This window comes from Sinohyriopsis cumingii, chromosome 1, assembly GCF_028554795.1.
Source record: "Sinohyriopsis cumingii isolate HCF-2022 chromosome 1, ASM2855479v2, whole genome shotgun sequence".
Classification (NCBI taxonomy): domain Eukaryota; kingdom Metazoa; phylum Mollusca; class Bivalvia; order Unionida; family Unionidae; genus Sinohyriopsis; species Sinohyriopsis cumingii.
The window spans coordinates 46731380-46759021 of NC_142961.1; the positions used below are offsets into that span (position 1 = coordinate 46731380).

The 27642-nt window shown below is 33.2% G+C and overlaps 1 protein-coding gene across 1 annotated transcript in view; it reads right to left on the bottom strand.

Moving 5' to 3' along the window:
* The window catches only part of LOC149806803 (protein turtle homolog B-like), a 264646-nt gene that overhangs the window by 102294 nt on the left and 134710 nt on the right, over positions 1 to 27642 (bottom strand). Inside the window, exons 6-10 of the mRNA XM_089971057.1 lie at positions 26823 to 27122; positions 22449 to 22748; positions 10195 to 10311; positions 8715 to 8739; positions 7163 to 7300 (exon numbers count right to left, since the gene is read on the bottom strand). Coding sequence (XP_089827183.1) covers positions 7163 to 7300; positions 8715 to 8739; positions 10195 to 10311; positions 22449 to 22748; positions 26823 to 27122 — 880 coding nt within the window. The remainder of the gene's footprint in view (positions 1 to 7162; positions 7301 to 8714; positions 8740 to 10194; positions 10312 to 22448; positions 22749 to 26822; positions 27123 to 27642) is intronic.

The following is a 27642-nucleotide window of genomic DNA, read 5'->3' on the forward strand; positions in this document are numbered from 1 at the left end:
TCCATCAGGAGTCGAACTTGAAATTATTAGAACATTTATTACTAGGACTTTTGCAATTTAATTCGTGGCTTATTCGTGGATTATTTTTGGATTAGTTTCTTGAAACCGTAAGTTCTTCTCCTTTATTCATTTTAACAGAATTTGTCCAGGGAAATAAATTATTTGTTAAATTAAAACAAGCTTGTTGTTTTCACTCTTTCTGTGTTGCTGTTTATTCGAGCCTAAACACGTAACAGTTGGTACTTCAACACGTTCATGGCTGTTAGCACTTACTTTGAACTTTTGATAGAACTTCAGCATATTCAAGGATATTGGTACATCAGCACATTCAGAACATCTAATTCATTCGGAACACTCTATTCTTTTGTACTTGTGATATAACTTTTATGATCATTTTAGATTTGCTTCATACTGATGTAAGTTCCTCTTAAATTTTCATTTTATAACTTAGAGAATTAAATTTTATCTTCAGTTTTAAAAACATTTGTTGGTTTTGCTTCTTTCTGTTACTTAGTTTATGACTATAAAGCCGTAACATTAGTACTTTTCTATACACGTGAAAGTGTATCTGCAATCAAACTATCGTTTCCCTTGATGTGCCTAATGACGATTTTGTATTCTTGTAACATCAAACATTACATCAAAAGTCTTATTTTGCTTTTCTTTTGTTAGTAAAAGTAAGGAGGTTGTTATAATTGCATACAATATAAGATAAACAGCTGAATTAAGTTACACTTCAAACTGTTTTAAAGATAAAATTAAAGCTATGCACACCTTGATGATGGAATAATTTCTCTGGTGCTTGTTTAATTTTCTAGAGAAATAGCACATTGGATGATCCACATCATGTGTGCCTTCTTGAATTAATACGCCACCAGGGTCTACAGCACTTGCATCAACATACATTTTAAATGAATGGTTGAAATATGGAGCTGAAAGAATTTGTGCAGTCTTAAGTATGGCCTTTCACTTATAGAAAGTCTTCTGATATTGGTTTCTTACTCAACAAATTTGTCAGGGTTTCAGGAATGATAGAAAGATTGGAGCAAACTGTCCAAGTAATATTCAGACCATAGCTATCCAGTGCCCGATACTGGGAATTCAGAGATAGCCTTAACCTTTAACGCCTCCAGATTTAACTTTACCATGCCCCATGATATATCATATAATTGTAACACAAGAATTGCACAATAATGGCAGAATTCACTTTTACTATACGTAACTGTCACATCTGCATAACTCAGTCGATCAAAAATCTCGCAAGTGGTTTCGAGGCGATCTATAAAATGCTGGAATGCTGAGGCATAATATTACATGCCAATGTCAAAAGTTCTTTTGCTTTCGCCGTGTTATGTATATTTAATTTGTAATATTTGTTTCTTTTTGTCCATTGATTATATGTTATTTACAATTTTATTAAATATTTGACCTTGTCCAAAACCAGGTTGATGTTATCCCTGACTAAAGACACTAATGTTTTTTGGGGTTTTTTTTGTAAACAAATAATGCACAGTTAATGTTACTCTAGGAGTATCTGTTAAATATTACGAACAATTTCTTAGTCTGAGTCAAGGACATTATGTTTACAACGCAAAATGTTCTACAATGAAAAATTGCACTAAGCAGACATAATATATCGAGAAATATTAATTCTCACCTAGGTCAGGAAGAAGGGTTTATGATCTCGTTTTTTGGAGAAACGAGTCATTCCAGGGTGTACATCTTGAAGCAAAATGATTTGCATTATTGTGGTCAGTTTTAATTTGGATTTAATTATTTATTGAAATTATTATTCACTGGAAATACAAAGTGCTCTTTGGACTTGGAATTATAGTGAATTCAGACGAGGACATAATCGATTATATTATTGTTATTCAAGTAAAGAATGTTTGTACATTTCCACGTTACAGGCCACTACAGACACATCAACATATTCAGTGCTGGATCTTAATAAGAAAAAACTACTCTCAGGCACCTTTTATGCCATCCAGCACCCCATACACACACTACCCCAAACTCAATATGTTAGCGTAGACTGTAAGAGCAGGAGATGAAACCACACAAATATACAATCACGTACAACCTAATTCATCCCACATCTCGTACATATACTATCCAAAACGCCTCGTGTTAGTTTAGAATTAAAAAAATCAAAATCTCACAAACTTATTATCCAGCACACCACCGATACCAGCCAACATCCATACACACTACCCAAAATTCCTTGTATTAGCTTAGAGTTAAAAGAATTCTCAAACATACTATTTATCATGCCACACATATTATTCATCAAGCCTCCTATACCATCCCATAAACCATACACACACGATCTAAAGCACTTGTTAGCATTTGGTGTAAGAGTATGAGATGAAATCTTGCAAACATACAATTACACATCACTTATATAATCTAACATCCCATTCACGCACTATCCAGAACACAAAGGGTTAGCTTAGAGAGTAAAAGAAGGAGATGAAATCTCACAAACAATTACACACCACCTATACCATCCCAAACCCCATTCAAGCACTATCCAAAGCACCTTGGCGTTAGCATCGACTATAAATAAAGGAGAAGAAATCTCACGAACACACTATCCAGCACACCATCTATACAATCCATTACCCATGCATACAATCCTAAACTCCTTGTGTTGTCTCCTAAATGGAAATGAAATCTCACAAACATGCTATCCATCATGCCATCTATACCATCCAAAACATACACACACATACGTGCACGCACACACACATACATGTGCGCACACACACATACACACATGCAAGCACACACACAGACACACACACACGCACACACACACACACACACACACACACACACACACACATGGTGTGTGTGTGTGTGTTTATCCGTACTATAAAAAATGAAGACATAGAACCACTTATTTTTCTTTGGTATATTCGTGTTTGAAAATCGGAATTAAATTTCACAACACATCATTAAAGTCCATTTTCTTCTTCTTTCACTCTGTCTCTCCATTTAAATGTCTTCAGCAACAGGGATTCTTCCTCATAACTTTCTTCTCACAGTCTGGACTTTTGGGATTTCTTGAAGGGGAGGGGTTCTTGATCCTCTCAGACCTCTTCTCTTCCTCCTCTTGCTTCATTTGTTTGCTATCTTTTTCTTAGAGCACTCTGAAGACCAGTATCCTTTCTCCTCACAAGGATAACACGTATCTTGACCCTGGCGTCTATTTTCTCCTATTGTTCCTTTGCTTTGACATTGTGGGCATTCTGGGGCCCAATGTCCTTTCTCCTGATAGATATAGCAAGTATCTTTTATCTCAAGAACAGGAGTTATCCATCTTCTCTGAAGTAAAATTTTGAATGATTTATTTTTGAAATTTTTTATGGCAACAGCTATTTCTTGTGCTAAATCCCTAACCAGAAGGGTAGGCTGTTTACTCTTCCATCTAGATCATTTGGGAGATTAATAAATACTCTGACTCTATTACACTTCCCTTATATACAGGGACCTGCTGCATATAAAACAAAATTTTGCACCCAAGATGAAATAATTCCAGTCAACATGTTGTATGTCAATCTATTTTATCAATTTTGTTCCCATTTAATAACCTGTGTTATTATCTATCCACATTTATGAAACTTTGAATGGCTTGAACTTGAGGTAAGTATGAACTAAACTGATATTGGGGTAGAAAGTCAAGATGTTTGAAACTGAAAGAAGATAACTAATTTTATGCACAATAACTTTAATTTGAGACTGTGTATATTAATTAAGGTTGAATATTAAGGAAGTGGCATGCTGATTGTAGGGATAAAAGATCAACAGTCATGTTGACGAGAAAAAAAATGTGTTTTTCAGAATAGCTTTGGTTCTAAATGTAAGATTCTTGACCAAACTCTCTAGATGGACATGCAGTAGGTTAATAAAAAAAAGAGTCTGGGTATAATGGTCAAAGATCAAAGGTATGGTATCATGAGAAGCCTCAAGCCAATTTCTCCTAAATTCACCAGGTTGCTCTCCGCAGACACTGTATCATAGGGTACTAAAATAATAATCAGCAGGGGTAGGTGTGTGAACTCATATACTGATTGCTCCTGAAACTCTGCCCTGGCTGAGGTCTAATAACCTTTATAAACATTACTAATTTAATATAGTCAAACCTGTCTCAGGCAGTCATCTATGTGATGTAAGAAAAGTATCCACTGAAGACAGGTGACATCCAATTCCCAAATTTTGTTGAAACTGATGATAGATTTGTGAGTATGATGTCCTCCATGAAAATCTTTCTGGAACACACATGTGTACAGTTGAGATACCTACCAATATTTGGTAACAGCTATATCTAGCATGAAATTCAAAAAGGCCACATGACATAGGCTAGAATTATAAAAAGTGGATTCGCAAGTTGCCAAACATAGAATTTCATTTGGAAATATAGTGTACATATTGCCAAAGAACCATTCAACCAACGGTAACTCAACAATTGTGTGAAATCCTGGTAAGTATAAAATGTACACTGATGTGTAAAGATGAGAATGTCCGCAAATATCTGCATGTTTTAATAAATAGATGAGATATTCCCATAAAACTTCAGTTAAAATCATTACAGAAGTGGGCTGATATATCTGATTGTGTAATAGAGGTGACCACTATAAACATGGATATCTTAATTCAATACAGTCTGTCTTAAGCATCAACCTTTGGAAAGTAAGAAAAGTATCCACTGAAAATGGGTGACTGCTTTAAATATAGGTGTTCTTTAGGGCACGTTTGCCTTCACTATTGACAAGATTTTCATTTTTGTCTTGTTGATATTGGTTTTTAAAGGATATCCTAATTTAAAGCAAATAACACACAAGAGCAGATTCACATTATGAAGTGAGGTTTCATTGGATACGACACTAAAACTTCTTAAAAAGTGAAATCTTATTGGACAGAGTGCTGCGTCTTTGTAAATGAGATCTTGTTGGACAAAGTGCTGCATCTTTGTAAGTGAGCTTGTATTGGGCACTGTACTAAATCTTAAGAATTTAAATTTTATTGAATATCATGTCATTTGCCATAAAAAATCATAATATCTACATATGTACATGTACCTGTTTTTTATATTTTGACGTACAATGCCCCGACAGTTAACAGAGACTGACGGTTGATTGGGTGACAAATAACTGAAGTTCTACTGTACTTGAGTAGAAAAATATCAAACATAACACACACAGAACCCATACATACAGGAATTATAATTATCTAGAATAATGAGAGTATGATGAATTAATTTATCACAGAACATAATCATTATAATGAATCTCTGAGTGATTTATACCAATAGATGCCTTTTTCTTAATGTTGGTAGTGATGTGTACATCTTTGTGGGAGGTCATTCCAGACCCTTGACTCATGTCCCTTGAGAAATTAATATGAGTTCTAACAGTACATACATCCAGATTTGGGACTGATCTAGTACCAGGGTGTAAAATAACAAGACAATTTAATGTGAATTAGTCTGTTATGTGTCTAGGAGCCAAGTCATGCACGACATTCCACATTAATTAGTAAAGTGTCTGGAAGAAAAGTCATGTATGACATTCCACAGTAAATAGTAAAGTGTCTAGAAGCATGGCATTCCACATTGATTAGTAAAGTGTCTGGAAGCCAAGTCATGCATGACATTCCACATTAATTAATAAAGTATCTGGAAGCCAAGTCATGAATGACATTCCACATTGATTAGTAAAGTGCCTGGAAGCCAAGCCATCCATGACATTCCACATTAAGCAGCATCTGTTGCAGTTACTTTATTCAGAAATAAATTGAATATTTAGCTGGTGTGCATAATTGTAGTGCGAGTGTGGATATCTTTTTAATTCTATCCATTTTTTTCTTTAGCAGACTACGTTGAATATTAAAACAATAATGAGAATGAGTGTTATGTACGTTTAAGGATGAAAGAAGCGGTCTATTTAAAATTCTAAGTAGATTTATTTAATTTGCTAAAATTTTTATATAATTTTTGCTTGAAAGTTAAGTTTTGTCTAAATTAAAACCCAAGTAGTCACATTTCACAGCTCTTGATATGTTCAAATTTGTTCAGGTTAAGAGATGTGTTAGTGTCAAGTGTGTTGGTGTCAGGTGTGTTAGTGCCAGGTGTGTCCTGGCAAACCACAGTGTCCTTAATGTAATAATGCTGGAATTAATGCAAAAGAATGGAGTGATTAGCATTGTCATAATCTATCTTTAAATCAAAGGCAACCAATTCCAACATCATGCCAATCTTGAATTTGTCTAAACATACTCAGTCACACCAAGAAGTCCAGACTCAGTTGAATGTCCCTTTCTAAAACGTGACTGAATATAGGAAAAGAGTTCATTATATATAAAAAAGATTATAGCTGTGAATGAACAACTATCTCTAAACCTCTGGAACAAAATTTGTAATTTACATAACTGATGTTAGTTGACTGGATCTGATGTACTACCTTTCTTACAGATGCCTGAAACTCATTTTCCACACTGTAAATATTTTACACTTTATTCATGAAAGGTTAATTATCTATGTAAGACTATCAGAAATAGCAGAGGCAGTTATTTTCAGTAGTTCAGATATGGAGTTATAAATTCCTGCAGCATTATTGTCAAGGACATTTTTCAATATTTTAGAAATGTCAAATGCCATGAAATGTATGTTTCAAAATACATTTTACAGTTTATGCATTGACCTATTTGCATATTTTTAATGAATTAATTAACTGTACATAATCCTAAAATGGTTTAACCCCTCAACCAAATACCTTGAATGACAGTAACATAAAGTGCTCTACAGGATAAGAATTTAATTCCAAACACATAGTATTATAGTATTTAAAGCTACCTAGTCAAAATTTGCATTTAAAGACAGGGCTGACCTTGTATTAAAGTGGTGCATTCCATTTAGTCACGTGCCTTTTTTGCAGCAACTCTAAATGTAGATGGTTTTAAAATTTTGCATTATTACTGTTATCAAGCAAACAGGTGGTTGGTGATTAGGGAACCTTCTAGCAAGTTTGATGTTGCACTCTCCATTTTCTTGCTTATATTTGTACAAATCCTTTTGTTCTTTCTACTCCATTGAAGGGAAATAGACTGCAATTAACCATTAGGTAGCTCTTCTTAGTGTCTTATCACTATCTACCCCTACCCTTCCAAAGGTGAAATTTTATCATACACACTCTGTTCTGTGTTTCCTTTATTCAGTTCCTCATAAATTGGTTTTACAGTCTGTTGATTCATTTCAGTATTTGAATATGGATGCATTTCTTCATTTGTCTTTCCTCTGCTGAAGGAAAAAATATGCCTGCATCAGTAAAATTAGTAACTGAACATACAGAAGCGTGTTCATTTCATATTTATATTTTTAATTAATTTTCATTTCATTTTGAAATTCCGTTTGAGCATCAGGTTGAAATTGTCAGGTGAACTTAAATAGCTTAAACTCAGTTGAAATGCAAGCATGAAATGGTCATTTATGAAAGATGTTGATTTCTTCCTGGAATAAACAGCAAGTACTGTTACCAATTGACCATGAATCATATTTTAAACCTTGAACCTTATATCATGTACTAGCATCATATAAAAAACAACATTGGTATACATCATTTCAAGCATTTTAGAATTACAGACTGTTCCTATGGATATGGGTTATGGTGTCAATTAGTTTTGGATATATTTTACTGTGTTAAATATTTGTTTTACTTTTCAAACTTCAAAATTATATTATGGTGTATGTAAGTTCAGTCTATGAGGATATGTGTCTAATAGTTATTAGTAGACATGATTTGTCTCCCTTTGTCCTCAAGGGTATATTGTAAAAAAAAATGATTCACTTCCACATGCTCTTAAGGGCAATTTCCTTTCATATAAGGATATGAAAGCAAAGCAAAATGAGACATCATTTGCCTCCTTGCCAGAATAGATACTTCGTTTTCATATAAAGATATGAAAAGTTACTCAATAAATTTTATCAACTTGTGATACACTAAAATTAGTGGAACAGTCTATTTAAGCTATGTTTGCTTGCCCAAGGCTGATGGATTATTTTATAACCCAGAGAATTAAATTATTTCTTGAGTTTTCAAAACTTATTGGTTTTGCTACTTTCTGTTACTTAATTTAAGACCATAGAGTTGTAATTAACACACAGTTTCTCCATTTCACTATAATTCATGTTGATTAACCTGTCCTCTTGTCCTGTGGAAGGAATCCTGAATTTTACACATACTATACTCATCTAAACAAATCTTCTATTATCTGATCCAACTGACGTGCAGAAGGAACCGTGTAGCAGTAATCCTGATTATTATACATACTACGATCATATATTATGCTAAACTGTTGTTTGTACCCTGATTGCTACACATGACATACCCGTATGATCTAAGTTTTCTATACAACAGTTGTATTACATTATCCTGTTCCCGTTGGCATGCAGAAGGAATCCTACCACAGTATACAATCCCTGGCAATGATGTATATAGTATACAGTCACTGACAATGATATTTACAGTATAAGGTCACCAGTAATGAAGTTTACAGTATACAGACCCTGGTAATTATGACAGCATTTTAGCTGAAACATTGTTACATTTTCAAACTGATAATTAGAAAACATTGACATAATCCAAAAATATATCAGTCTAGCTATTTTGAAGTTGACATAGGTAATTACACTCATGTTATCTACTCACACTCACCTCCTGAAGCAGGAGTTTGTAGGTCCTGAAAATGAACAACATTTAAGTGAGGCAACATTATACCAAGTATATATACATATATATGTTTGTGCGTGTGTGTGTGTGTATTAGCAGCAGTAGATTGAATTGATACTCAAATGCAAAATATAAAGATTTTTTAACTTTTATTGATTTGAAATTAAAATAAAATGCACAATGTATCTTTCATTCTCTTTATATTCTGACATGCACATTGTCAATGATGATTAAATAGGCATTTTGAGTCAGAGTTTATATGCCATATTTAGGTTGTCCCACTCTTTATCAGAAATGTAAGATACAATTGTTAGGAGAAAACACATTTTTTAGAGCATAGGAATTTCACTAGACAAAATGCCACTTTATTTCCTATAGGTGTTTTGATATATTTTTAAAAAAAAAAGGCTTCTGTGAGGTGTCGAATTCTGAATTGCAGCGAACTTTAAAGTTGGATGCATTGAGCATTTAATTGTATCGCATTTAAGAATGAAAAGTCTTTGTGAAGGGTCACTTTTACCTTACTTCATTCATCTACCCCCATATCAGTGTAAACTTCAAACGGGCAATATTCCAACTCAGTGAAATTGACCGGGGTATCTTAGCATGGTCCTTAGAAAGTAAACGTTTGAGCTACCAACCCTAACGGCTTGGTAGGAACCTATGTCCGCTTATCATTTTTTCAAAGGGAAATTGTCACGCACTGTCGTTCACAGATTCTCAGCTGTCTAAACCTGATGAAAAGAATTATTTCTTTGGGAAAAATTAGGGACTGCAGCCTACAATTGGGCAGAATAAATTAAGGCATACACTTTAGAGCAATCATAGTTTAAAGTGACAACCTTAGTCAAAATTCTTTAGTCTGAAAATTTCCTAGTAGAGGAAACTTAGTCTCGACTCCGGGGATGCATAAAGAGATTAGTGCAAGAAAGGGACCAGATGGTCGTCTTGTAAAAAGAAAGACAGGGTTTAGTGCTAGGACGCACAAGTTCTGAAAGAGAACAGCAATAAGGTACGCAATTTTAGTTTCAAGTAATATTCTACTTTAAATGGAATAAAACCATCCATAGAGTCATGATAGGTTTTCTTCAGGTGTCAACATGGCAATATGAAAATAGAAACAATGCAAAAGTGCTAGACTTTGAAAATGGAAACAATTTAAAATACTAGACTTTGAAAATGGAAACAATGCATGAGTTTCTTTGATTCTATATATCTATATATTGAATGGCTTAAAACTTTCCTATCACTGAATTTAAAATGTCATCAAAATTAGCAGCTTTGATGTAACAAAAAACCTTGGAGTTATACAAACGTTTTGAAAGGTCATTTCAAAATATTGTTTTCTTATGAAAGAGCCAAGTTATCTTACTCCGCACAGTAACATTCATTAGCAATCCATACTGACATTTCATGTTAAGCAAATGCTTTCAAATATTATCCTCAATAGACTCCTTATACTTACCATTTAACTGTCTTCTAATTGTGAAGGCAATGGTAGCACCAATTAATCCAAGAACAATTCCACCGACACCAATTCCAGCTGATGCTCCGACCTCTAATGAAGATGGGCATGAAGATTCTATCAAGTAGATTATTTGCATCCATGTATGAGCATATGCCTGATTCAATATTACAATGGGTGCAACATATTTCGAGTCAAAGATTTTACTATATTTGTTTCCTACTGATGACTGTAAGATTAAAATTGTTTTCTTTTCCAAAAGATATTTCTTTTTAAATAAGCAGCAGAGAGGGTGAACATACCACTTGCAGGAAGGTCCATTTTTGAAAAAAAAAGCTTCCTACGAAAAATGAAAATAAAAGGTCAATAACGTCAAACCGAAGCCTCTAACTAAAACCAAGATTTTCTCTAATGGGGTAGTTTATTTTGTTACTTTATCTTTGTCGTTTGTGTTTTTCAAACTTTTGTGACACTCATTTGTAGTCGCACCCTATCTGCTGCTATAAATGTGTGAGTAATTAAATCATTATTATATCAATAATGGAATCTTATACTAGTAGATTAGCTAGAGAAAGATTAGAAGCAATCAGAAGATATCTTGTGATGCTCTCAAAGAAAAACTGCTAGAACAACAAGAAGCACAAGTTGAATATGCAGAAGATAAAGAACAATATTTTAAACTTATTACAAAGGTTACTGAACTAGTTGCAGAAGCTACTGAAGGTTTTCTTCCAGCATTAAAACAAACTGCTGAGCAAACTAAAAACATAGCAAGAGGAACCCAACAGACAAAAAAGATTTTAAGAGATCTTCCAACTGAAATAGTTGTGGCTCAACCTAAAGAAGAAATACTTGTATGTGATGAACTGAGAACAAAAAAAGATAAAAAGGAAAGGAAAGAAAAAATTAAATTGTTTAATAGATTTACCCAAGGAACTATAGATGAAGTAGTAGGATATCTAAAATCAAAATATTTAGCTGCATTTGCCACTGCAAGTTATAGTAAAAGAGATAGATAATTAAAACATGAATATGCACATAAATTGGTGTTAAAAGATGCTTGGTATAATTGGATATATAAAATAAATCAGGGAGGTTATCAAGTCAGAGAGAAAGAAGATCTTAATTACCGGTATATTGCATACAGAGATGAAATAGATAAATATTTTTCAGATGTGCAACAATATGTTAAATCTAAATGACGAACCAAGAAAACCCAAAATCAACCTAAAGATCAATCTCCTCAGCAACAATTAGATGAACTTAGAAGTAAATTTAAAAATAAGGGTTTACAAACTATAGTGAATGTAAGATATGAAAAATTATTAGATATTGCTGCAAGTTATGATAAAATGAAACAATAGCTAAGAAAAACACATGCCAAATCTTGGACAAAAGATGATTTGATTGAAAATGTATATCTTGTTCTATCACTGGTGATGCAGATCTTTCAAGATTTAAGGATGATGTAAGGCAACAAGAAGAACCTCAACCTCAACCACAATCTCATCCTTCTCAACCACAATCTCCTGAACCTACACAAAAACAACAACTTTCTGAAGATGAAGTTAGAAGTAAATTTACACCTGGGGCTTTAGACAATTTAAAACATAAGTTCTCTCATATGAAATTAATAAACCTTGCGGTAAATTATGAATAAAGCAATACATATGTAAAATCTGAATATGTTGGATCTTTGTCAGATAATAATTGGATTAACAGTCTAGTTTTCATCAGAACCGGTTACAGACCTGATGATACACGTGAATATATTCAAAAGTATTTTAATCTGGTTAAAAATGATACAAAAGAAAGAAAACAAGAATTACAATAAGAAGAAGAAATACTTGGTGAAGTGCTTAAAGAGACACAAAGTCCTGAACCAAAAACTGGAAGTGGTTTAGGAACTTGTCCTGACAGTTTTCTTGCCGATGTTAATCGATTAGACATATTGATCGGAGGAAAACACGCATGAAATAACTCTCCATAAATTATTAATGAAATATCTGATATTTGCCAAATATTATTTACAGGCGGTTTCATGGATCGTAGTGTTTATCATTCTCTCATTAATGAAATTATTGATGATTATCACAGTGACTGAAATTGACTCAATTAATTCATCAACTTGTAATTTAAAAAATGATAATACTCAATGCTCAACGTAATAGTTAGGGTAATAAATTCACAACTACCAACATACAAAGCGATTTATGGAGATGGACATGGAGATGTTGTTATTGGTTTATTTAGAAGGAAGGCTCTAAAAGCAGCACCAATTGAGAAACAATTAGGCATGAAAGCTATTGAAGCCATTGGTGACAAAGCATTAAGTTCTGTTTGTAATCTTGGTGGTAAAGAATTTTTATCACTCGAAGAAAGATTAGCACGACTAGTACGAAGAAAACCACCCAGCACTGAAATTATGCCTGCAAATATTAGTAAAATAATAAATCAAGCTGCAAATCAAAAACTAGCAGAGCTGGCTGTTAATGAAGTCGTTCCTGCAAAGTTGACTAATGAAATTATGTCGAAAAATATGTTTTATTTTAGGAACTGGATGATAACACTTATAATAAAATGTTTAAGCGTATATCTGATCCAGCGTTTGATATGGACGCACCAGTTCTTAAAGAGGAATCTATACGCGATTATCAATATTATTCTTAAGAAGCATGTGTACCAAATCAGTGTAGTCTAATCAGACTATAGGTTCAAGATACCAGCATATATTTGTTACCTGCTGAAGAGTTTATTAAAGTAGAAGGAGAAATTGTAACATACTTTGTCGCTAGTACACCCTATGGTGATAATATTAAAATTGGTTTTGTTATTAATGGTATTGTGGCCTTGTTTGATAGCACTGCATACAAAACTGACGGAAGAAACATTGAAATAATTCAAAAAGATATTGACGTTGCCACAACGATATTAAATCTTGCAAGATATTTAGATGATTATATAAGATCAGATGGTCTGTCAATGATTTTTGTAAAAGATAACGCTGATCGTCATGAACACATAAACGTAACACTAAATGCAGCTTGAACTGAAGTTGCATCAATGAACGCAAATTTTAACTTAGGATTTGCCGCACGTAAATCAATGTTAAATGGTTAGCGTAGAAAAGTTTCATGTGCAATTCCACTGTCTCATATCTTTGGATTTTGTAGAAATGTAGAAAAGTTATCTTTGGGGCAAAACATACAGTTGTACTTGTGAGAAAGGGTAATGATGATGATGAAATCTGGCGTGACGGTGGTACTGTTGCTGTTGGTAAAGTAATATTATTTAAATTTTCACTATGGATGCCAATAATGACTCCATCGCTTGCTCAAGATGAAACATTAATTACTTTTATGAATTCAGGCAGAAAATCATTGTTATCATGGTTGGCAATGACCACATATAGCATTCAGAGTAGTATCGCTGGTTTATTTACATGGCATATTTCGTTTCAACAAGGTGTTTCTGCACCGAGGCATATTTGTATTGCTTTAGAAAATGCTGCACGACTAAATTCACAAACAGTCATATGATATTTTACAAGTTTAATTTTTGTGAAGTTTCTTAAAGGATAAATGGACATGAGGAACCATCTGAAGATATAACATTAAATTTTGAAAATAGCCATGTAGCACATGTATACCATCGTTTAATGACGTTTATGGTACGTTATCAAAAACTATACACAAGTTTACAAATATTACAGTTAGATTTAACAACACTGTATCTGATCTATTACTTTCATTGGAGCATATAGATTTATTTAAACAATCTGTCGTTGATATTCACTTTCGAGCTCGTGTAAACCCAGCAGGTGGTGTTGATTAAGAGCAAATCCAGTTATAATCAGCGATAAAGCAATGATACTTGAAGGTACTGGTGGGCAAATGCGAGTTATTAACGCTCCAGTAGAAAACATGAAATTAAATTGCGCACAATATTTATAATGTCATATCATCATGTTAGTATCAGTCTGACTCCTGGTCAGATTAAAAAGCTTCAATCAAATTCAGCAAAGAACTGTGGAATAAAAATATCACTAATAAAGATCAGACCACAGGTGGTCAAAATAAACTATCATTGTCAGAACGTCAACTAAGGCATGTCAAGGATGCCAAACAATCAAAAACAGGCATTAAACTCAATCTTTATATGTGACAGCCATTAAAGATTCAATCAAGACTGGTGATATATTTCCACTTCTTGCAGATATACCAGGTTTAATAGCCGCTGCTGCCCCAACTGTTGCAAAAGCAGTTGCACTTGGTGCTGCTGGAGCCGCTGCAGGTAAATTTGCTAACCTAGCAATAGATAAAGTAACAGGAAAAGGATTTAAAAAAGAGGAAGAGGACTAAGACTTCCAGAAACCCCATATCGATACGGAAAGGTCTAAGACTTCCTGGAACACTTCGTTAATTCGTCCGATGTCAAATATTGATTTACTTAATGCTGCCTAAAAATTAAATATATCAAATTTCAGAGGTGCTTTTATGTGTGACCAATTACCAAAACAACCAAACAATATTGAAACAGGCATTATTAATCTTGATAAAAGTTCTGGTCCTAGCACTCATTGGGTTGGATATGCAACTGATCCACATGGGATTTTTTATTTTGATTCGTATAAACTGGCTCCACCAGAAGAATTTTTAAATTACAATAAAATCTCCAGTCTGGTATTCAACATTACCAACACAAACAATAACCGATCCGCAAATATGTGGCTCTGAAGTAATTTCTGTACTCGACGCTATATCATCATCAACATTCAACATAAAGTCGTGAATCATTATACAAGGAGGCGCGTCATTTTAAACGGGTCTTAAAGTATAATGGTTGATATTTACGGAAGAGCTTCCTCTAAACAAAAAACCAAAACCTGACCGAATAACTTATGAGAATTAAGTAAACGGATTAGTGATGAAATATCTGAATTATTAAATCTTGCAAATGTAGATCCAAAAGAAGTGGTTGCATTTTAAAATAACCAATGAAAATTAGAAACCAGCAATCTTTGAAAGATATTATCGTTAAAATTAGTTAAGTAACTGAAAATATTATAGCTGTGTTTGATAATAATGCAAAATTAAACCCGGTGTTATTATGTCAACGATATTAAATGATATTCGAGGTCGAGTATAAAAATATAGTAATACAATGACTGGCCCTCTCAATATGTCTAATAAGAAAATTACTGATCTTGGAGAACCAGAATCAGACAATGACGTTGTAACGAAGAAATAGACCCTTCCAATGATGAACTCGTTAGTGTCAGTTAAGAATGAAATGGCTTCATTAAAACTGATTATTCTAATCAAGTACAATTGTACATGATATTTCATAGAACATAAATCGATCCATTAAGGAATATTTTGGAAGTCCACCAGCCATCAATATTAAACTCTGTGATATAAAAATGTTACCGACAGTGTATTAAATACAGTAGCTTATGGACAAGCATTATGGTCACCACTTAATAAATCTATCACACATCGCGCTGAGGTTACCAGTATATGCAGGCTCTCAGTACTTGGTTTTATACCATTTACTGTATCTAGCACAATTTCACATAGTTATCCGTCTGGTGGATCTCCTGGATTTACATTATCGATGTTGGAACAAAACGTCGAGGAAACATTTACTATGGAACCCGAAGCAGAAGAAAAAAACTCGGCTTAATTTATTATTGGTGTCTTGAATTAGTAGCGAAATTCCCACCAACCTAAAATATAATAAGCATTCTGATCAACGTTCAACGTTTTAGATATAATCAAGCACGTGAATGGCACAAAAACTAAAATCGTTGACGAATATTCATTAAAAGTAAAAAAATATCACAGACGTGTAGTAGTTGTTCACATAATTGTGTATTCAGTGACTGATCTTATTGCTGGAACCGGTGTATTATTATCAACAATAACACCATCGTTAGAGATGACACCAGTAGTTGTAACAAGGTGTGATTTTTTTAGCTGCAATAACAATTCCTGGTCTTCTTAATATTATTGCACAAAAAAAAAATATGTACATGCGCAAATGCAAAATTGCATGATTATATAATATAATTACACAAAGCGACGCTAGCATACTCCAAATTATCATCGTTAATATCATCAAGTCTTAGTGATGGAAAAATATCAGATGTTGAGTTCACGGACACGATTAAAATTTACAAGGAAGTAATGACTATGCTAGGATTCATGCCGATTTAGAAAATCAGGATTTAAAAAATAATAATAATAATAATGTCAACTCCGAACGAACTACTTAAACAAATTGTTAATACAACTCCGTCAAAAACAACGATATCAATAAGCTCAACTAACCCTGAATTTAGCGTTAAATTTCCAACTGCAATTGCAGCGAAAGAAATAACGCTGACACAATTACGAGTTTATTCCAGCTGGACAAATATCAGATCAAAATCGTTTGGTTGATTGCCAGCAAATAATTCACTTGTATTTTTCGTATGAAAAATAAAGATGATGGAACTCCTGATTGGCAATTTGTCAGAATTCCCATAGGTACTTATCAAATCGAACAATTCAACGATGAATTTCAGTGCAGAATTAAGTCTATAAGAATAAGAGAATCAAAACTAGCTATTACTGTTGATGAAGCAACATATCAGCTGCGATTGAAATAAATTCGCAAGATTACGCTGTAGATATTGATCAATCATCAATCAGGTCATTTTTAGACTGGTCTGAAATAGCACCAGAGTATAAAGGACCACCAGAACCAAAGTTAAATGAATTTCTCACAGAAAAAATATGTATAACAACTCCAGAATAACGAAAAAGATATCCATGGCGTGATATAGGAAAACCAACTTTAAATCTTTTATCTTCTCCTGGAATGCGTAACTATACGTTATCTGATGGTACAAAACCTGCTGAATTATTAACGTCAATATCTAGAAGAGATGATAGAACTTATATTTCATATATCGATGAACAAGTTAGCAAAGCATTTCCTGACAACATTAAGCCTGAATACACACACGTACTTGATAATCTACGAAATTTACTTTCCAGTATCACACAATACTATAATAACGACGTAAAACAACAGATCACTGAAAAATACATTTAAATCAGGTTATATCTGAAGTTGAGTTTACAAATTTGGTTTGCAATTGAAAAATGTTAACAGACGAATAACTATGAGAATACAAAAGTGGAAATAAACTGAGTACAGACTAAAAAGATTATTTCTCATTCATTATAAAATAACTGAAGCAGAATTACCAACATTTGCAATACCAGAATTTAGAACCGATGAAATAACAAAAATCAGATCAAGAATACATTTCAAACTTACTGACCAGACTGGACACATTCTTGATTTAAGACAAGAAATTCTTAATATTAATTTATATGTAAAATCATGGATCTTCATGTTCGTGAGATTATAATATAACATAAATTTTTATATACTGGTTCTCGGTAAATAGTACATAAAGTAAGGAAAATCAGATTTTGTAATTTCTTTGGGTAGTAGGTACTCAAAATTGTGAAAATCTGTCAGATTTTGTAATTTGATGGGGGTAATAGGTACTTGAAATTGTAAAAATCTCATCAAAAACAGAAAAAATAAAAAAATCAAATAACAGAATAATAAAAAAATCGACAAAGTCAAGGATAAATATTAACTTTCACAATCGCTCGCCACGATAGGGACCCCAGTGGACATACATTTCATTGTCACTACTTTCACTTTCACAATCCACCTTAGTGAAGTTGTTACTACAGTCACTGACAGTACTTTCACTTTCAAAATCTGACAACCTTTTTCAACTGCCTCACGCGCGTGTTAATAATCGTTTTCTTCTTGTAATCATCAGCTAATTCTGATCTAATTTCTTCAATCGCGCGAGAGGGATACTATTTTTTTAACTTCTGTATCTTTAACTGTAGGAAAGGATTGAAACATAGACTGCAAGTTCAATTTTTATACCGTCATGCAGAAATAATAACATTAATATTTTCGTAGTTCATTATATATATATATATATATATATATATATATATATATATATGTGTGTAATTTTTAACAAAAAATTAAACCGTAGCATGATGAGCGGTTATCATTCATGGGTCTCCTCATATTTGCATTTGTGCCTTTCCATAGGGTCCTTTTTCTTATGGTTTTCTAGGCACCCCACGAGACTTTTCTTTTTGGCTGACATTCCTTGTGAATGTTTTTGTTAAGGTACCCTTCAGTGAGATTGAGAGCTGACATCACGCTACGGTTTATTTTTGGAGGCTCTAACTGCATAGACACCCACCCAAGTAAATCTCTAAACGAAACGAAATTTTAGAGATTCAGATTCAAAGCCTTTTAATTTCAAGCACACACACCCCATAACAAACCCCGGGGAAAGTGCATGAAATGTACAGGAGGTGTACATTAAATGTTTTTGGGGCTTGGAGCCCCCACTTTTTAATGAAAAATCGCGAAATATAGCCAACGTCGACAGTTTGCCAGTCACGGGATTAGATCACCAATCCTCGAGCATGAGAATCAGTCAAGCTACCACTGCTCTATGTTCTAACCTTACAGACGTAAATTTCAGAAATTATCTTGAAGTTACTTATGCTGGATTTCCTACAAATGATTATTATAATAACTACAGCATGGATTTATTTTCCATTTTCCAGAACACCTCTTTTAAAATAATCGTATATTGTATTTATTTCTGCCTTTGAAAAGGTTTAAAATACATGTATTTCTGTATAACAGAGAGATCTAAAAATAACTCTTGCATTACAAAGCGGGTGATTGTCTTTGTCAACGGAAATTAAATTAAGATGTAAATATCCTTTCACTAATTTGAACTATTACAAAATTACATTACTTCACTGATATTAATTATCACACAGATGGTTGAATTACTGAATATTTCTATATAATTAGATATGATCACAAAATAAATTGTGATCAATTACAAAGTAACAAGGAAGATAACTACTTAATAACTTTCCATTATTGCTGAAGGGAGATAACTCTGTCAAGCTAAGTTCTCTCCTGTAAACTACTTAATTATTCTACAGGAGAGAACACAGAGTTATCAACCTTCAGCAATAATGGAAAGTTATTCTTTGTTTACATTTCTTTGAAAAAGCCAATCTGGTAATATTATCTGCAACATATTTTACTGAACGCACTGAGATTTTAAAATATTTGCCAGTTGCATTCATTGATTGAAATTATTCTTTGCCAGTTAATGTATTTACAGACTTAGTATTGATCATGATATTACCAGTATTAATGATATTACCAACTGATTTTTTTAGTCGACAGCTCATGATTTTACCATCACGAGATGCTTCATAATTCTTGACGATAGATGTTTTACGAATTCTTTTTGTACAATTTAAACAATAATATCATTTGTCTAAATGATTATTTGTGTAAATGATTATTTTTGAAAATCTCGCGAGATAATCTTCAGCGCTTTTTATAACTTTGTCATTGTTACCAGTATTTTTTTATCATATCGTTTCAGTTCTCTGTATTTTTTACCACCACATTGCACACATAATTGGGTTTTTCCTCTAACACCAACACCACACTTCAAACACAGTTTAGGTCCTAAACTCCCTCCCTGTATGCTTTGTAAGTGAAGTCCACGCAAATCGTTTACGCAAGCTTTGTTACAGGGAGTTGTAGAACCTATCATAAGCCATTTGCAGTTATTCTTCGTTTGAATCATTATATATATATATATATATATATATATATATATATATATATATATATATATATATATATATATATATATATATATATATATATGTCATAATAATAATAAGGATGAATTTAACATATCATCAGTAATTAGGATTAAACCTTCTGAATATAGATTCGATCTTGAGAGAAGAAACCCTGACCCACGAATATGTGTTCTGGTTGATCTGATGGAAACTCTGATTGAAAGTATTTGTAATGCTAAAAAATAATTTTGTGATGATGATGCATCTCATGTGTGGTCAACATTAAAATCATACTCAACACCAATGTTATCAATGCTAGAATGAACAACCAATGAGTGTCAACAATTATTAATTATCTTGACAAGAAATGTTTTCAGTGTAAAGTTTATTAATGATGTAGAGAGTATTTGTTATATCAGTGACAAACGTGACCCTGTACTTCATAATGAAAAAATCGCTATATTAAGTAAAAATTCCAAACCAGGAATGCTGATTGGCATTGACAGACTGTATTATGAAAGAGTGAATCCTGTAACTGCGGTTGTTTATGCAATATATCCTCTGAATGATAAACCCAGCATTCATGATCTGAAACTATGAAATTGTCAAGGCTAAATTATGAAGCCAAACGAGTAATGGAACATTTTACAATTTCGACTCGTGGAATTGGTTAACAGATAAAAGACATAAAATAATAAATGATTGGGCAGAAATAGTTAAAGATACTGGAGCATCTATCAAGGACGTCGCTGACCTAGAAACAAAAATTTCTAATAATGGTAAAAACTATACATGGAGGAAATTTGTACAAATGAAGTATAATGCGCATGCATGGACTAAGGCATCAAAAATATTTCAACGAAATCGAATTGTTAAATTTTACCAAGGAGATATATTTGATTTTATTAATGAAATATGTAAGAATGATCCTGGATCTGCATGGTTATTTCAGAGTTCTGATAAACTTGCTATATTGCCTGTCATGCTAGCTAATTTGCAGCCACAGAACGTGTAACAATTGCTGCATCAACAAGTTTACTAGTAGCTGCTCTACCTTTCCAATATCCTCTTGGGCTATAATAAATTGAGTCCATTATTTTATAATAATCGGTTGATTAGTTACCGGCTTCTAATAATAATTTATATTTCATCACAGATCTTACCAACCAATTAGCTAATGATTATCTGAGAGCTTTATTTTTTATGGAATTTAAAGAGTGAATCAACTTCACATCTGCATTATGTCAGTGTGGTAAATCATTACTTTTATAAGCTACATATGAACATGGCATGCTTGATCAATCGCATTTATTGGATACTCTCCACGTCTTGGTTGATCTCATTTGTCAAGTCTGATATCATGTCGAGTTCCAGGACCACAATAATTATATCCTGGAAGATGTTTTTCTCCTGGGTATTTAGCCCATTGAGTTACTGGTAATTTTCCTAATGAAGTAACGATATAACCACCTATTTTCTTAGGAGACAAAATAAATTTATACTTATTTGTACCACATTTCACACACTTGCCTGTAAGTGCAAATCTTTTATTTTTTGTTATTATTGTTGTTAATCCACTTGTGGGGTGATGCTCTAAATTGAACATAATATAAATCCATATTTTGTATTATATTTGTATAACATGGATGTCACTGATTTCTCAGTAACACAAAAACAAGAGCCAGTCAAACATCATCCAGGTTACCAAATTCTGTCAGAGCAATTATCATAGGTCCATCTGGATCTGTTAAGATGCCCTGATTATTTAATCTGATAATGAGATGGCTCAAGTGAGATAAGTTGTATTTAGTAGATAATAAGAGATGTTGCGATGTAAAGATTTAAATGAAAATGCAAAATTGTTGGACGAAGATGGTAATGATAGTATTGATTTTATCACTGATATTGATGAAGAGCCATCTGTAGATGACCTCGATGGATTTATTAATGCTCTCTTAGTATATGATGACATAAGGCAGGACAAACAAGCAAATCCAGCTTGGATATTTTCTCAAGACAGGCATAAAAACAGACGTGATTTATGTTACTCAGCAATATACACAAATACCTAAAGTGATCGGAGATAACTGTAATATTTTGGTTGTGTTTAATGGAGTCGATACACATACTCTGCGAAATTTTCATCAGACTTGGTGTAGTGGGAACATGGGCATGATTAAGTTCAAAAGCTTCTCTTCAAAAGTACAATCTGTCCCATACAGATTTATCACGATAAATTTACATGATCCTCGATCACAATATCATATAGGTCTTGATAAAATATTTCGATGAGCAAATGCCATAATATTTAGGTGTGTACAACATTTGATTGTAGCAAATGCCATAATATTTAGGTGTGTACAATATTTGATTGTAGCAAATGCCATAATATTTAGGTGTGTACAAGATGGATAATTTAGAATATTCATCAATATTTATGTTCCATTTAATGGTAGATTTTCTTTAACCTCACGGGAATATAAATAAGAAAATACACTTAAGGAATGGAAATATGCAAGACAGTACAACCTTTCAACATCCTTATGACAAGTTTTACATCAGCAAAGCCTCCTCTTCCATTTACGTTGTATGCATACAATCTCAAATAATATTCAGATCCTGGGATAAGGTCCTCAATGACTGTAGTAAACCATCCATCCCTGTTTCCAGCATTGACTTCAGACACATTATTCCATGTGATATTATCAAGACTTATCTCAACCACGAAAGTCTGAGTGAATCCACCATCACATACAGATTGCCACCTCAGTGAGAGTTGCTTTTCTTGTATGTTGGTACTATGGAAATTTAATGGCTTCCCTGGTGTACCTGAAATACAATGCTGTATAAATTTAAAATGTATCTAATTCTTGTTGGCAGTATTTAATGAGTCTGATTGAGATTACTGAGGCATTTTGAAGAATAATCTGGTCATTTATCTACCCATATTAAGCAATCACTTTAAAACTTATTTTTAAATTACAATACTTTTCCAAGATTCAAGGAAGAAATGGAGTTATATTTGGTGAAAATGGACACTTTTGGCACTGGGGATAATTTTTGTTCCGGATCAGAAGCTACAAGTAGCAAGGGCAGTTTATGCGCATTTCACTGTATCTAGGCAGAGAAATCAGACTTCATTGAGATGGACAACAATATCTTGGAATGTTTGACAATGAGTTCTCAGTTGCTAGTGTGCAAAGTGACAATAAATTTGTATGAGAGAAAGACTCTCATGAAGTCTCAAAAAGATTCATGGCATCATCTGAAATGCCCCATGTTTGGACAAAACGTTACCCCATGTTTAATTCCCAAGAGACATTCCACAATTTAAATCATCTAAAATACCAAACATACCAAATCTGTTTCATCTTCAGAGTTTCAAAAATATAGTCTACTGGTTTACATATTTAATGAGCAAGTTAAGTGATGGACTTATCATTTGTCCGTTAAAATTACCAAGGAATCAAATTTGTTTAGTAAATCTCAGGAAACAAAAAGGGACAAACATTTGTAAAATAAAGGTAAACATATCGCTGACAGCAGCAACTATTTTGATTGTGATCCATATTAGAATTATTTTATCTGTTATGTACAGCCTTAGCAAAATCACAGGGGCACATTGAGGGAAATGTATTTTTACATTTAAATTCTTGTGATTGTTCAAATAGATAATAAAGAGATAAAAACACATAATTACTGTAATATTATTTAAAATTTTCTTGTCAAAATATGTCCAACTGAACATTACAAATCTAGTCTGCCTTTATGAGACTCAATTTTTGATTACTTTATTTAATGCTTAAACTATCACTTTTGTTCAAAACTTCAATAATTTCTTGTCTAAATTGAAAACATAAAAATAGAGTTTGAATGTTTTGTAAATGAATGAGCTTTCTTTTAAACTTCAATGTATTTAATTACTGTCGGTCTGTAAACTTTGCCCTGAAATTCATTTTGAAGGAGAGTGTCTGTTCAGTAAGTAGAATTTAACAAAAAGGGGCCACTTATTGGTCCAAAATCTATGTTCCATTTGAGAAGTAAGGAAAACATTTGTTTCCATGTGACTACAGTTTAAACCCATTCATATGTCCCACACAATACTTTAAACATTTCTAAGCTAAATAGCAAATATCTGTTATGCAGACATGTGACTGCCACAGTATGTATTTAAGCTTAGGCCTGGCTACATAAATGTATGTGTTGATGGCTATACAACATTTGTAATAAAATGCCAACTGCTTAATTCATTTCTTTTAAATATACATTACAATTTGTAAAACGAATGTGTGAATAAAAAGGGGATATGTAATAAATACAAAACCACATAAGTGTTTTATGCTGAGACAGGGGAAATAACTCATTTGATATGGCATAGGAACATAGTCTTGGCCTAATGGTCATGTCATTACTACGCCATATCAAACTGGTTCTTTCCAATCGCTTAGAACAAAACACATACATATTTTTGTCTATATGTTATGAATCTATGGTCATTGAGTGCTTAGATCCAGTATCACTAACTGATGTTATTAATACCTCTCTCATCCGGGGAATTCCCATCATTTTTCAAAACTGCCATTGTAAAGCCTCTACTGAAGAAACCAAACTTGACCATAATGACTTAAAGAACTACCGCCCAATGTATAATCTACCATTCATTTAAAAAATCTTAGAAAAGGTTGTTCTATCCCAGCTTGTATCTCATCTGAATTCAAACAGTCTTTTTAGCAATGTACAATCTGCATATCGCCCTTGCCACAGTACTGAAACTACTCTTCTAAAAGAAGTTAATGACATTCTCTCTGCATTGGATAGCGGAAAGATTACAGTCCTCACCCTCCTTGATCTGTCTGCAGCATTTGACACAATAGACGATGATATATTACTTCACCATCTCCAGCAGGTATTTGGCATTCATGATACAGCCTTAGTGTGGTTCAAGTCCTACATGCTCAATAGGACACAAATTGTATCTGCAAATGGAATACACTCCAGCCCAGTTGATCTATGTTGTGGTGTTTCACAGGGGTCTGTTCTTGGACCTGTTCTCTTCATTCTATACACTCAGTCGCTCTCAAGTGTCACAGATCATCATCTAGTGTCTCACCAATTGTACGCTGATGACACCCAAATATACAAATCTAGCCACCCAATTGAAGTTGATGCTACCATCCAAGGTGTAGAGAGGTGCATTTCGGATGTGAAATCATGGATGACATGTAACAAGCAGCAGATAAATGATGATAAAGCTGAGGCCATTCTGATCACAACACAAAGACTTTCTCATTCACATCCTTTTCCTCAAACAAAATAAATATCAGCAACACCAACATTAAATTCACACAATCAGTACAAAACCTAGGTGTTACTCTGGATAGTACTCTCACATTGCACCAACATGTCATGAACATATGCAAGGCTGCATACCTTGAGCTGAGACGCATCAGCTCCATTCGCAAATATCTTTCAGCTAATGCTACTAAAATGCTTGTGTGTTCATTAGTACTTTGAAGACTCGACTATTTTAACTCAATTCTGTTTGATTCAATATCTGCTCCAGAAACTTCAAAAGGCTCAAAACACAGCTGCTCGGATCATACTTAGAGTACGACAATCAGAGCACACCTCCCCACTGCTCTGTACCCTACACTGGCTATCCATTCATTCCAGAATCAAACACAAAATTTGTTCTCTGTGCTACGTTTCACTGTCGGACTCTAGTCCAACATACCTATCTGACGTCACCCTTGTGTACACACCAGCAAGATACTTACGCTCCTCTTCTGACAATTGTATACTCATTATTCCCACTATGAAAACAAAGTGATATGGACAGCATTCTTTTGCATACCAGGGCCCAGCAACATGGAATAAATTGCCCACTGAACTTAGAAACAAACACACAGTGATCCAGTTCAAGAGTGCTTAAAGACCTAATAATTTTTCCTACCTTAAATATTCTCAGCATTTTTTTATGGTTTTTAATTTCATGGTGTTTGTTTTTGTAATCATATTATTATATATGTTTTTTTATCTAATAGGTGTTGTCTAATGGTGTAAAGTGCTTAGAGCTTCTAAAGATTAGGCGCTATACAAAGTCCTCATTATTATTATTATTATTATTATTATTATTATTATTATTATTATTATTATTATTATTATCATTATTATTATTATTATTATTATTATTATCATTATAACAGAAAGAAACAAAATAGAAGTTCCAGAAATATTTCGAATTAGCAAATGTACTGGTCCTCCAAGACCTGCGACATCTAGATGGCGTTGTCTAGAACTCCTATAAATAATACACAATAGCTCCAGAATAATATTATAGTCTTAAGTAAAGAGCGCTTTTTATTTCCAGTCCAAACAAATGTTTTTCCTCTTGAATATTATCTAAGTACAACATAAACGAAATAAGCAGACTTACAACAGGAACACAAGAAATGATGCTGACTCCAAAATAGGAATGAATCTGACTGCTCAGTTAGCTCTTTATATACCCCTTCTATTACAACGACATTTCACAACACTTGATAGATCTTACTACTTAGTTTATGTTGAAACTGTAGTGACCGAGATCAACCAATTGGAAGTTACTGAATTCTTTTAGAACCATTCAAACACCATAAACCAATGAGAAATTGACCTAAAGTTGTCATAAAGGCTTATTATTAGTATTATTATTAGTAATTCTCTATACATACGTAAGCATCTGTGTGTAGATCGTATGCAATTGTATGCTCTTAACAGACCCTAGTCACTTACAACTTAGTCATGAATAAAAGTAACAGAATAAAAAATAAAATCATGTACCAGGAGTTTTAAAAAAACGCTGACATACATGTACATAAAATAATATATCATACTGTAACATTCCGAGAGATCATCATTTACCTGCTGGTATAATTTCAAAAACTTCTCTGGCAGAAGGAGGCACTGAGTTGTCAGCAATGACAGAATAATACCCAAAGTCATCGATGTTCAGACTGGTAAATCGGAGTTCTGAAAGTCGTCCAATGACATAAGGACTTGCAGAACCAGGCAAATGTTTGCTCTCACTGCCATTTCCAAGGAACATCCATGTAAACTTTGGAAGCGGGTATGCTATCACTGTGTACCTAAGAAAAGCTGCTTCATGGAGTTTTTTGTAAACTTTGGTCTCTAGAGGTACTTCAGAATCTGTCCGTGGATGACCTGTCATATGAAAATAATAATATGAATTGAAGCAACTTTACTTGAAGAACATAATTCAATTAATTTTAGGAATCAATCTTCCCTATGGGCTTCTGCTATGTACAATATATACAGTATATACTATACAATGTGATAAATTTGACTCGTCGTAAAATATGGAGTTATTCGAAACATACGTAAAACTTTCAAGTGCATAACATATGCAAATGCTTCAATCAACAAATAATGACATATAAAATATCATATTGTATTGAAAATTCATCTGTGAGTAAAATATTTAAGTAGAGAAAAGTAGGAGCTATTTATATTAGGTAGAACTGTTTCACTGTCTTAAATGTAATACTATATCTATTCAATATATTGATTATGGAAAGAAGAAAAGCTAGTAACCCATCTTAGATTGCAATGAATGTTGTACTATTCCAGTAGATCAGTTTGATATAAGTTCTTTTTAAACAATTCCTTCTTTTGCATTGGTGTGATGTAATACACAGTTCTTGGGGAGGAAAACTAATTTTAA